The sequence below is a fragment of the Phyllostomus hastatus genome, unplaced genomic scaffold, assembly GCF_019186645.2.
Source record: "Phyllostomus hastatus isolate PE091 unplaced genomic scaffold, TTU_PhHast_1.1 phas_scaffold_114, whole genome shotgun sequence".
NCBI lineage: Eukaryota > Metazoa > Chordata > Mammalia > Chiroptera > Phyllostomidae > Phyllostomus > Phyllostomus hastatus.
Genome location: NW_025334006.1, coordinates 3557916 through 3571342, shown reverse-complemented (window position 1 = coordinate 3571342; position 13427 = coordinate 3557916). Strand labels below are relative to the sequence as shown.

The 13427-nt window shown below is 44.6% G+C and overlaps 1 protein-coding gene across 2 annotated transcripts in view; it reads right to left on the bottom strand.

Moving 5' to 3' along the window:
* Positions 1-205: 205 nt before the first annotated feature.
* The window catches only part of DGKI (diacylglycerol kinase iota), a 403697-nt gene continuing 390475 nt past the window's right edge, over positions 206-13427 (bottom strand). For both annotated transcript variants that reach the window (XM_045855648.1, XM_045855646.1), the window contains one exon: positions 206-10599. In XM_045855648.1, the coding sequence (XP_045711604.1) occupies positions 10483-10599 (117 nt within the window). In that variant the 3' untranslated portion in view covers positions 206-10482. The remainder of the gene's footprint in view (positions 10600-13427) is intronic.

Below are 13427 nucleotides of genomic sequence, written 5' to 3'. Positions count from 1 at the left end.
TTTTTCAGAGATTAGTTCAGTCTCCCAAATTAATTCCGTTGAAAATCTCTGTAGAGCAACACAGTGATCAAGATACTTTATATAAATAGGAAATGCAAGAAAATTAGGGAAAAATACTTTATGACTTTGTTACAAAAAACTCCATTCTTCCCTTCCCCACCCGACCCTTCCCACCCACCCTCCCTCCATTTCGTATCATCTGGATCCCACCGTACCTGGAAAAAAAACTTCATCGGCCCATTGCCACAGCTGCTACTTTTTATTTTATGCCACCTGCCAGCTGGCAGCTTTGCAAAATCATGGCTCTGGGATGTGATAGGGCAGAATCGGAAATTATGAAAGAGCCCTTTATAATGTGTCTGAAACTCTTTGTACAGATGTAGCCTTTGGGAGAGGACTCCCCACAACCAGGGGTACGCTGGCTGGCCAGGAGCCTTTCCCCACTCCGAAATCAAAGTGAAGCACAGCCATTCTTATGGCACTGAGACCGTCCTTATTCCTTAAAGGAATGGTTTTCCTCCCTTTCCGTCCGCTGTGGTCCATACGCTCAGAGGCACGGCTGCCCACTTCACTACCGGTAATTTACATAGACAAGAGCCTAGTTAACCTTTCCTAAGACTAATTCAGACCCTAACTTTTTCAAAGGTGTGTTCCACAACATATTCTAATTTTATTAGGATATTTTGTCTATGAAAATTTCAAACATCACTTCCCAGGGTGGCAAGAGCCCCGCACTTCCCAACCCACCGTCAGGATGTCGGGAAGCATCAGCCCGGGTTCTGGCTGCACCAGAAATGACTCCCGGGATCGGAGCCTCAGCCCAACACATGGGGGAGGGGAGGCAGTGAATGAAAATGTATATTGTTCACACAACCCAAATGTATTTGTATTGAATACCATTTGTATTCATTATACAAGGAGCAGAAAGTATCAAAGCTAGACAGTGTCTTAAAAGTGATAGATGTTGCCAACGTATTTGAGAGAATCACCTATAAGTTAACAAAAATAGGGTAAAGCAGTTAGCGCTGTCATCTGTTCATGTTTCCAACTCAAGACAATTTGTAAACATTTCCTCTCTTTCTCATTTTTCAAGAAGAAAAGTTATATGTAAACCCCCAAAGGAGAAAGTCAGACGGTCTTTGAGCCTGTTAGGATTGAACATATTTGGATTTGTGAAGAACTCCCTAAATCACCCTTCTTTTTCTTACATTTAATTGCAGACCGACTCAAGTCTGTGGACAGATCTAACTTCCTAGGAGGATTTGAAAAACTTTTTTAAAAAGCAACCCCTTCCTTTAGAAAATTCGATTAGAAAGTTCTTCTATGGGTGCAGCCCTGTTTTCCCCTGAATTCCACACATAATCTAATTCCTATAAGCTGCATATATTAAAAATTTCATAACGCTACCCCTGGAAGCCACTCTGATGAAGTTCAATCTTTTCTGTATCTCCTGAATTTGTTTTTCATGAGGATCAAAAGTTGGCCGAGGGCTTATATTATTTATTTGTGGATTACCATGGCAACCTGTGTTAAGACTAGAGCCTTATTACCCTACTACTCTTGAGGATATTTTTTCTTTTCCCTGCCTCTCTGCTCTTCCGTTACCTTCCCAGCCAGGGGCAGAGAGAGGGGCGAGGGAGGAGGGGCGGGAGCAGCTGCCTGAGCCAGACTCCGGGTACTGGGCCCACTTCTTCAGACGATCTCAAGACCGACTCCCTCTCCCTCCGACTGACTTGAAATATAAGATTCAGGCCCAGTTACAATGAAAGGAAAGATGAGCAATTAAAACTGTAGGCCACTTAAGCAGAAACATGATAGACGCATTAGCCTGGAGATAAGAGGTTAAGCCCTATTAAAAACAGTAAGTTATAGAAATTGCCTCCATGATCGCTTTTTCACCAGAAAATAGATCTTCTGCTTTTTCTTTAAGTCGAGATGCCAGCTGCATAGCCCAAACAACAAAGGGATAGAAAGAAGAGGAAGAGGAATGGCAGATCCTTTGTCTTCCCTTTCATTCTTGAACTTGGGACTGTTCTGACTTAGTAGAAACATGTCTTATTCAGGCGATTAGGGAACTGGCTAGCACTGAACAGAGTGGGTGTATGTCAACAAAGCAAATTGCTTTAGGATCATGAGGTACCTCCTTCTAAATGACCTGGGGTATATTTGCAATGACTGGTGTTTTTATAAAAACAGTCATTCGCTTTCATTGCCATCTAGATGGTAGGGACCTGGGGGCAGGGGGGCTCTAATTGAGTTCTGTTTCCGTCTGAAGTCAGAGAAGCTAAACCTGCAAAACATCACAGGAGTCTGTTAGTCCAATTAAGGAACTGCTTTTACGTGATCCCTGATTCAGTTGCTCAATTTTCACTTAAATACTAGAAGAAATACTAGCTGTGATAAATCCTCTCTGTTTTCCAGAAAGCCTGATCCATTTTTTCTGGGTGTACTGTTTAGGAAAATAATAAATCCTTCCGTAAGTAATAAAGCTACCCCTTTCCACGTCTGTGCCCAGTCTCCCTGTCCTTGTTTCAGGCTGCAAATCATCCGCCCTACAGAACTGGAGTCTAACAGTCCTACCCAGCCTGTCTCCTCCAGACATTCCTATTCTTAATCCTGTTGGGACTTCTTTCCAGATCAAACCTGACTCTCGTTCGGATTCACCGACTGGCCCAGAGAGAGGTCTCGCGAAGGGCGAGATTCGGAATGGAAGAATATCTCAAGCCCGTTTGTTCTTTCCCCTTCAAGCACAGCACACCTCCCCCAAGTGCCTGAGGCCTCTATGGACGTGACTGCATATGACACACTCAGGTTTGCAAACCCAGCCACAGGCTTAGAGATATGGGGCCTTGAGTGGCAAGGCCATTCCAGCACTCTCTGGGGCAGCCTCACAAAATAGTGTCACTTCAATGGTGACTTCCAAGGAGAGAAAACAGCACAGTAAGTCCTCACTTAATGTCAGGTTCGACCGATGACTTTAAGTGAAATGATGTATAATGAAAGCAATTTTCCCACAGACTAATGGATACAAATGAGAGTTAAATTCCTATGGCATCTCATCAATGTTATAACAAAGTGGTATTGAAACAAATGTCATTCAAGGAACTGCAGTGCTAAGATTTATAAATGCTGAGAATCACCAAGTAGAAAAGTTAGTAAGCCACTCTCCACGTTAATTTCTCCTCGGGAATTCCACCCTGGTACTGAAACCCGTGACTTTTTTCCCTTTGAAATATGTCCAAGATAGTAAGCTGCTAATAGCAAACACTCTGTGTTTGTGACTTTACATTCTCCGTTCTAACCAACTCTTAGTGGGATCAAAGGTGAATGTTTTTCTAATTTACAGACATCCAAATGATTGATGTAAAGCGGTACTGAAGACAATGGTGGAAGATGATTTACTCAGAAGACATCTACTGCGGGCACGTCAGTCTGTAATTTCTAAAGATCATACAGTTCTGGCTGCAATTCTACCGATTACTACACAAATCTGTGCAAGTCAAATCCACTGCTCTGATATTCCATTTACTCATCCAAAACGTCTCATCAGTATTATCCACCTCATACACGCTGGGACTGAAAACTAAAAGTGTCAAAAAGAAAAAAGAACACTCACACCAAAATGCTAAAACACTGATATTTTAAAGATTACTGAAACTGTTATAGTAAACAGTATAGCTGTGAGTCATTTAAACTATTTTCTATTAAAAATTATATGTATTTCACTTAATGATTGAGAAACAAAATATTCCCAGTTGTTCTCACCACCAAAGGCGCCCACTGCACATGCCATTTGGCTCCAAATATTGAAACTCTGGAAAATGAAGAAAACCCAGAATCATCACTTTCTCATTTCTATGGGTAAGCGACCCCTCGTGATGAGCATGCCAGGAGCAGAAGCCAAGGCGGTTTCCAAGGCTGCCTTTCGTGGGCATGGCCTTGCCTTCCAAATATCTGTTAGGCAGAATTTTCTTCTGTGGTTCCATTAGATGACATTTAATTCTAAGCGTATCAAATCGCAGCACTTTTTTTTTTGTATTAGACAGACAGACAGTAAAACAGCTTTCCAATAGGGGGAATGCTTAAGAACGAACGTTCATCAAAATGCATAATGCTCCAGAGGTATTTCTGAATAAGTTGTACTGCTTAGCATGCTTTCTTTTCATTAGCTCTTACTGTGGATTAGGCTCCATTAATTTAAAAGTGTTTTAAATTATAATGAAAGGTCATTGTCCCTAAGATTTGAGAGCCCCCCTCACTCACAAACGGATGTTTCAAAGATTAATAGATGTTGATAAATGGTTCAAGTGAAATCCTGCCATTCCACAAAGTCATTCTAAAAGAAACACTTAAAAAGTCACAGAATCGAATTCCAGCTCCCTCGGGCAAGGGGTCCCAGGGCATAGCACCCCTCAAGGTGGTCATGTGGCCACAATGTTATAACTCTATTAGGGCGCCCGCTCCACTCTCTGACGATATTTATACTGCACCTTCCTTATAGTTAACCAAACCCACTGCCAATTTCACCTCCTTTCTAGTTACATCCTTGAGATAAAGGATGCGTTTTAGCTCTCATTTTAGCGATGTGTCTACGTTGCAACTTGAAGTCCTGGTTTCATATACGATTTTAAGAAGAGTGCCAAGACTCCAAGGGAAAGGAACTGCAAAATGTCGCTCTTCCTCCTGCACATTCGTATTCTCCTTTCTGATTTCGTGGGAGGGAAACATCGCTGGCTCGAGCGGCCTGCACTGGAAGCCACGATTGAGCCCCCAGGGCACGCTCCCCACGGAGCAGGGGCTGCTCCCGCGCAGAGCCCCGCACGGCGGAATCTGTCTTCTCTCCTGAGCTGTCAGCTCCGTGAGGTCCAGAGATCTCTTTCCTCTGTTCGTTATGTCCTTAGTAGGGTGCCTGCATCAGACTACGTGATAAACATGTTGTGTATCAAAAAGAAATGACTAAAAACACAAATGTGTGACTGATTTGCAAACATGATTGTATTTGAAGGAGTGAATGAACTGAATACAGATATAGATAGACTGGAATCTGCCCACCGTGAGGATACCACCCAATATTCAAATCTCTATTTTTAAAATGTAATGCTTCAACAGCCTCGGAATTCTTTTTTTTCCCCTGCTTCTTTTTTGGGACCGGTTCAATGATTCTCAGTGTCCTGGGAGAGCAGGTTGTCCCCGGGCACAACGCCTTGCTCGGGTCCTGTGTTCGGGCTTCTCAGTAAACTACGGGAGACAGCCTGAAGTCCACAGGCAGCCACAGGACTATGGCACATACATAACCCAGCTGCGGGGGCGGCTTCTCACGGGCACATTGTTGGTAACGTTCGATGTGGACGAAGCTTTCATGATGGCGGCCTCCCCGACGCCCCTGGGGTGACTGACACAGACATCTGCTGACCCTGTCTGACAGGTCACTTCTCAGAGGCAGGCTCCTGGGTCTCTAGGACATGATCCAGGCCAGGGGACGTCTGTTTGTCCTTCAGGCAAAATGGATATTTGTCTCAGAGGGTGATTTCATTTTGATCCACTTTTGTGTATAATAGCTGAGGGCGATTCTATACCTGCATGAAAAAAAATGACTAAGGAGGGAAGAGCAGCCCACAAGCAGTGCTGTGGCCAGGGCCAGACAACTGGAGGGACCGGAGGTGAGTGATGAGGGGGACCCTAAAAGGGATGAGGGCGCCAAGGTCCATCTGAGAGGCCTGGCCAAGAAAACTCAGCAGGACTCACCAGCAGCTGAATACACACTTGAGAGAATGAAAAGGTTGACTCAGAGACGGTTCTGTAACACCTGGGAAGTTCTACACTAAATAAACAAAAGTTTATGATTAGTTAGAAAACTCTCTAATTGAATGCGTGCCCCAGACTTTTTTTCCCCTAAATGACAATAATCCATTGAAGTAGAGCAATTAGTACTTTTAGTTGGTGGTTATGATGAGCTAATTTCATAATGATCTATTTTACTTTTAAATAGCATAATTGCAGAAGATAGCCTGCTGTTTCAGTGATTTCATTAGTGACTCCTACTGGAAGGAAGCCAAGCTCCTCAGACCCCAGCCCACGCCCAAGTTCCTACACTTTCCTAGCAACAGCTCACTCTAATTAAATATCATTAGGCAGCCTACGGGGCGCTAGTCCTGTGACCTCAGCTTGGGGAAGTGTGTGAGCATCGCATAGGAACAAGCCCTCCGCTTGAGATCCGAACACGTTTCTGGGCTCTGGTAGGTGTCATGCTGTATGGGAGGTAACATAAGCGGTCACAAGACCGTTTGGTCGTGGATGTGATGACACAGGCACTAGCAAATGCCATGTGCAACTGCAGTACGATGCTGTGATAGAACTAAGCTGAGTAGTAGTAGAAACAGCAATGGATACATGGAAATTCTCTGTTCCCTTGTCTTGGGCTGTTGGTGTTAACTATACATATACAGGTGACCAGCATGCTTCTGAAATGTTTTCTCTTTTGTATATGTGTGTATAGTATATATACACATATATGTATACAGATAAATACATTTCCGTGAGGAGGTGGGCTGGTGTAGGCACAGAGTATTTCTCACATGACTTACAAGCAGCAACGTTTACATGCCTATCAGGTCAGCATTATTGATCTCCGGAGAGTGGGACGAGGACACCACAAACACAGAGGAGCACCTCTCTTTGCATGGGCTACTCACCTACATGGTCTTAGAGCTTTTTATAAAAAGCAGGTTCTGCTTTTATAATTTCAAAACGTCTAAATATTTTAAATAAAGGGGACACAAAAAATAAAACTGCTGCCCCACATTCTCTACGAAGTGGGTAGTTTGAGAATCTAATACACACGTTTCAGAAATCCTCCACTGAAGAGACCGTTACTAAGTCCACATGAACATTAACTGCCCGTTGAGTATCTCTCCACGCAAGTGGACCTGCCTAAGCATTAAGCCAGAGCCTATGAAAAGGTAGGGGCGTCTGGGGATGCAAGGCTTCCCGTCAGTCATCGCTGATCTCACGACTGGGCTTGCCAGCTAAGTTTTCTTTCAAAAATAGCATCTGTTTTTAGGCTGGAACTTCTATAGAGGTAACCAGAACTCTCAAAGTGAAATTCCCAGCCGTGGTGTTTATTTCCTTCTTGGCTTCTGTGCTGCATCGTGTCCTTGAACGTGATAAAGCACAGCTCAACTGGGTTCTATTTCATTACTGGTGTAAAACTGGAATAGGTGGTTTCAAAAAAAATGACTATCTTTAAGGTTATATCTTGTTGTCTTTGAATAACGCTCCATTTCTCATGGCTCTATCAGTCTGATCTAAAAATGGTATCCCAAAGCCGACAGGGCGGCGACACAGAGGGCTCCTCTGAGCCAGACACGGAGGAATGTCAGCGGAGCCAGCCACTCTGTGCTGTAGTCTCAGTAGGTTTTGTAGAAAATGGTATTTCTACAGGTATATCGTTTGATGTCTTTTAAAAGAAAGTTATGTGGGGTTTCAGACTGGGGCCAGACTAGTTGCTTCTATACTTCTTGAGGGCCCATTAAAAGTGGGATACCATCTACCTAAGCTGATTTCAGAGTTGGAAACCCCTGGAGCATATGGCCTGAGCTCTTTTTAAAGCCCAGGACTGTCGCATGCAATGATCAGTTAAAAAATAAAATGCTCCAGGAAGTAGGTGTAATGTAGAAGCCATTACACATGTAACTGTTTTTGCTCATTTTTGACTTTTTGTTTTTGGAAAGCCCAAATCCTGGGGGTGTTTGCTTTTTTCCAGAGATATTTGCCTTGGTCCTATACCATTCTCCATCAATAATGTAGGGCTCTGCCCTGGCTGGTGTGGCTCAGTGGACTGAGTGCCAGCCTGCAAATTAAAAGGCCGCTGGTTCAATTCCCAGTCAGAGCACATGCCTGGGTTACCAGCCAAGTCCCTGATAGGGGACACACCAGAGGCAACCACACATTGATTTTTCTCTCCTTCTCTTTCTCCCACCTTTCCCCTCTGTCTAAAAATAAATAAATAAAATCTTAAAAGAAATAACATAGGATTCTATTACTATTTGGGGGAGGGAGGGTTGAACAATTTCCAAATGTTCCAAGACCCCTACGGCAGTCAGTACGTCATCTATTTTCATTGCCGAGGTTTACTTGTGACTCCCACTGGAGCTATGGGAATTGGCCCTTGGCCACCTGTACCCTAAATTTTCTCTGAGCTGCTTTGAAGCATCACAGAGAAATACAAGATGGGAGGTGATGAAAAGAGTCCTTCACCCCAGCAGTGGCAGCTGGGTAGCTGACCACGTGGCTAAGCGTTTGGCTCCATCGAGGGAATGGGAGGCACCGTTCAAAGCCAGCTTTCGGTCTGTTTGAAGGATTATATTTCTGTCATCACAACATCTCCTTGACGGTTCCACCAACTGAAAGCTCCCAGCAGAAGCCCAGTGATTAAATTCGCCGGCGGCATATTTTTTCCAGCTTCTGGAACCAATCTGCTGCAGTCCCTCCTCCCCTCACCATAAAACCCAGACGATAGTTCCATTTCTAAGACCGACCTATGGAAATAGATGACTCGCATCCAACCCGTCCTCCCACGGCTGAAAATAATGCCAGCCATTCGATTTTGAAATGACTCAGGAGAGACTCAATCCCCAGCCACTGAGCGGCTACTCTTACTGAACAGTATATCCCGTCTGTGCTTTCAAAGTGATGTGTGATCAAAACGTGATTCGGATGAGCAACGTGTCACCACTGTACATTCAACATAGAGAAACAATCGTTTATGCTGCCATGCAGAAACAGGAAGGAAGCGTGTTGCTTACGTCTAAGAGCAAAGTGGAGAAGAGCCCTGGAAACAGACGTTTAATTCAAAGCAAACCCCGGGGTCACCGCATTCATTTCTGATTCACACGCAAGTCAAGTACACACGGTCGCCAAAAGTTAGAAGACCTTTTCCCCTAAAATTGTAACGATCACCAAGTCCCTACGAGAGGCACCTGTGGGTACCCACTGCTCCGCGGCAGGATTAGGAGTGACCACTCTCCTGCCAGGGAGACATTCCCCCGGCTGGGCTCCCACAGTGGTTTGCGCTAAGAACTTTCTGGTAGAAGAAAATAGAGAAAATAATATATCAGATCCCCCTGCACATGTAAAATGGGGCTCTAGTGCTGTCAGGTACGACATTGGGACCTGACAAGTAAGTAGGTGAGGCATCCATCGGAAAGGGCCATGCGTCCTGAATGTCGGCAGTGAAACTCACGCAGCAAGGCTTTGTCCTTGGGACAAGATGTACTTGGGCTAACGAAAACCAACACTTAGAAGGAAAACCTAAAACCGGCCCCCACCCTCACCGCTGTACCCAAGAGTCTGTACTTATTAGCCTCTGTGCAAAATTCCAGTGACTGTTTTCGTACTTAAGTGAGTTTCTTTGACATATGTTGCTACTTTTGCTTCTGCTGTTGTATTTCAAGTCCATTTGCCTGCTTTCCATTATCACTCAGAAAGTTTAGAAGTCCGCGCTGGCGTAGAGCTCCATATCCTGTAACCGCAGTTCCTGCACGTGGTTTTCTGCTCTGCCGTTGAAACGGCACTTAGAGCTGAGCGCTTCTGCAAACTGGCCGCGGGCCTTTGCTTAACCCGTTGCTCATCTCTACATTGCAGCAAAAGGCAAAGATGGCTACATAGGCAGTACGGAGCTGTGCAAACAGCCCAAGCTGAATCCGACCTTTGTGGCCGCCAGCGACAGCCCCACAACCTGGGCCAACCCCTGGGTTACTTCTCCGAGGTCCCTCTGAGAACAGGCGACTCCCATGCCACCTCACCATACCTCAGAGGTACAATGCACAAGTTGACATCACCCATGTGGCACCTCCCAGCTCCTTGGTGATGGAGAGGGACTGGGGAGGGAGGAGAGACATGCAAAAAAAAAAAAACAAAAAAAAAGTCACTAGTCGTCCTGGTATATTTAGTCTTGGAAAAGGAAGCGGTTTAACAGTTCAGTTTCTGCGGGGCATCCAGAGGGTTTTCAAAGGTCTTCAGACAGCCTTGCAGTCTTCAAAGACTGAAGTTAAAGAGAAGAGACTGTGTTGCATTTTTTTTCAATGAATGGGTAGTTACATGGAAATGGTGTGGTGTAGGGGAAGGTGAATGCCTGGGGGAGAAGGGAGCAGTGCCTTTTGTACGAACATCCTTTGAATCTTTAAAAGAAATGATACAGGTGGACACAGAAGTTCATGCTACTTGCTGGAAGCGATAAGGATCGAATAGTGTGGAACTCGTATTCCACAGATCTCCAGGTACCCTGCCTCGTCCTTTGCGGGCTATCCTATTTTGTTGCACATCTTGGTAGCCCTTAAAAACTGGTGGAGCGGTCTCAGATAGACTCTTGCAGGAGAGAGATGGATTTATGGATTCCATCAGCTTCTTCCAGGGGAGCTGCCCGATCGCCAGGAGGGCACAGGTGATATGCTCGCTCAGGTTCTCTTTGCCTGTCTCCCAGGGTCAAACAGTAGTTTCCAGGTCTTCATGGCCAATGATCTTATAGTTCTGACGGCTTTCTAGGTAAGCAGCCAATTCAGGGTCCCCAGCCTGCTGAGCTCTTTCTTGAGGTGTCTTCCCCTGTAGGTAAAAGTGAAGAGGAAAGAAACACAAACACTTTGGGTGAGATTTTTCTCAAAATCCACGCAAACAGAGATACTCAGATTATTCACTAAGAAGGGTCTTTCTGTGTTTACTGTTTTAGAGTTCGGGAGACGTCTTTGAATCTACCGAGACGTCTTCGAATCTAGCACGTGATGCTGAGAGCAGCATCACGTGGGGCAAGAGAGATGGGTGAGTGGAGGAGAAGAGACCCCCACTTTTGACAGGCAGGGTTTTCCTCTACAGAAACTGAGTCTGAGTACACAGCAGGAAGTGGTAGCACAGTGAGTGCTGGAACGCAGACTGGTTTTGGAAGAAGGTGGGTAGAAATCTCTGAATAGATAAACAGGGAAGCAGGCATGCGATTTCTAGTTTGGGACTCTTTCTGTTGCACTCCGTCTGGAAGGCAACAAGTGGATGCTGAGAGGGTGAGTGGGTCATAACAATTTGAAGGGGTTTCTTGGCTGGTTTCAAAGACTTCAGTTACATTCTCCTGAGTTTAGAATGTTCTCATGTGTCCAAAAAGTGAGTTCATTTCTGACTGGAAAAGTGATGGGTGTTGGTTAAAGTAATCTTGGGAAAGCAGAAAAGCATAAAGAAGAACATAAAAATATAATCCACTACACTCAGATATCCATTGTGAACCTTCTACAGAGTAGCTAATTTTCTTTCTCCCTACCTCCACACATAATTATTTTTATCAAAGTAAAACCATGCTTAGTTTATATGCTGTTGTATAATATGCTTTTTCACTTAATATATCAAACTTTTTGTCGTTAAATGGTCTTCTGCATCATTTTAAATGCTTATATAATGTCTTATAGCCTACTCTAATATTATATGTATATTTGTATGTACACATACACAGGCATGCACACATATTTTTGAAATGAGGCCAATGAACAGAAATCAGCAATAAAAGGGGGGAAGATTTTTTTCTCTTAAATGCTTATGGATACTACTTAACACCCCTTAAAACCTTTCATTTTTGTTCAATAACACAGTTTGTCTAGTCAAATAAGTGGCATTAGGTTCTAAGGAGAGGAGAAAGGCTTGATCACTGTACTAAGGAAAGAGCTCTGTGTATCCCCCCACCCCTCTGGTCGCTGTCAGTCTGTTTCTTGTTTCCATGCCTCTGGCTCTATTTTGCTTCTTTATTTGTTTTGTGCATTAGGTTCCTTTTATAGGTGAGATCATATGGTATTTGTCTTCCACGGCCTGGCTTATTTCACTCAGAATAACGCTCTCCAGTTGCATCCAAGCTGTTGCAAAGGGTAGGAGCTCCTTCTTTCTTTCTGCTGCGTAGAATTCCATTGTGTGAATGTACCATAGTTTTTTGACCCATTCATTTACTGATGGGCACTTAGGTTGCTTCCAGCACTTGGCTATTGTAAATTGTGCTGCTATGAGCATTGGGGTGCATAGGTTCTTTTGAATGGAACATGTATAAAGGACCCATGGACAGAGCCCAAGGAGGGTAGGATTGAGGGTGGGAGGTGGGGGTGGCTGGGGCAGGGGAAAGTGGTGGTGGGAAAATGGAGACAACTGTACTTGGGCAGCAATAAAATAAATAAATAAACAAAAACCCAAAAATGAAACAAAAACAAAAAGAGGCGTGTGTGTAAACGCACACAAGATGAGAGTGTCCTCCGCCATGGCTCGGCTATCACGATGGGCCGTGTCCGCCTCAGGGAGTCTGTCCCTGGCGGCCTCCGGCAGCATGCGGGGCAGAGGACCCAAAGGAAACAGCTGTGGCTCTGGACTCTTTCTACAATTTTACTTTTGTTGGGATTTCACATGTATCCACTAGCTTACAGTTGCTATAGTAATTTTATTCAACTTTTGTAAAGGATTAATAGACTCTCTTTGTCTTTACTCCAATATTAACGAGGTTGGAATTCCTATAGCTTCTGAATATTCAGGGAGATGGACCAGGGTGGGATTTTGAGATAAGTTTTAAGGAACTGCTCTCTATGAAGAGACATTCCCAGGATATTGCTTCTCTCCCCACACCAAAAAAAAAAAAAATCCAGAAGATTCAGTCATGATGATCACATCTGATGCTTTTACCGAGCATCAAATTACAAAACGGAAGAACAAAGGACTCCTGAAGAGGTGGAAAAGTTATACAATGGCACGTATGTTATGACTAAGAAAAATGAGTGAGAAAAGCAGACACGACCACAAAAATAATAAAGTTGCTCGCGTTTAGGAGAAAAGCACACGCATGCAGAACACACAATAGGAAGAAATCTCAAGGAGCACCGTGCCCATGAATCTGATACAAAAACTTAGAAAGAAAAAAAAAGAGCAATCTGCTCAGGGGCCCGGTCTCCCCGCTCAGTCTTTTGTTTGTCCTTCTATTTCTTGGTGCCCTTCGCTTTCTTTTCATGGTCTGGGCTGAGTGTGAGACGAGTCTTTTGTGTGGGGCTGAGTGGCCCCAGCGTGGCGGAATCTACCCGGGATCCCGGCTCCCCTGGTCCCACCTACACGGCTTGTGTTTCTCATGGAGGTTTCCTATCAACGCATCTGGGGGCAAATATTAGCTGGGGAGAATATCACATTGACTAATGACCTGCCATTTGAAACTGTATCCCCAATTAGCTAACCAGACAGGTAACAGACCAGCTTGGTGTGTCTGAAGCTGAGGGGGGCGGCCGGGGACCTCAGTCAGGGAGCAAGGGCCTGGGAGGTCACGGGGGAAGTGGAGAGTTACACACTGTGACATGGGACTGCTGCAGACAGGAAAGAGGGCCACACAAGCAGGTAATGTTTCCCAACATACACTGTGGTGCGAGGAAACCCCA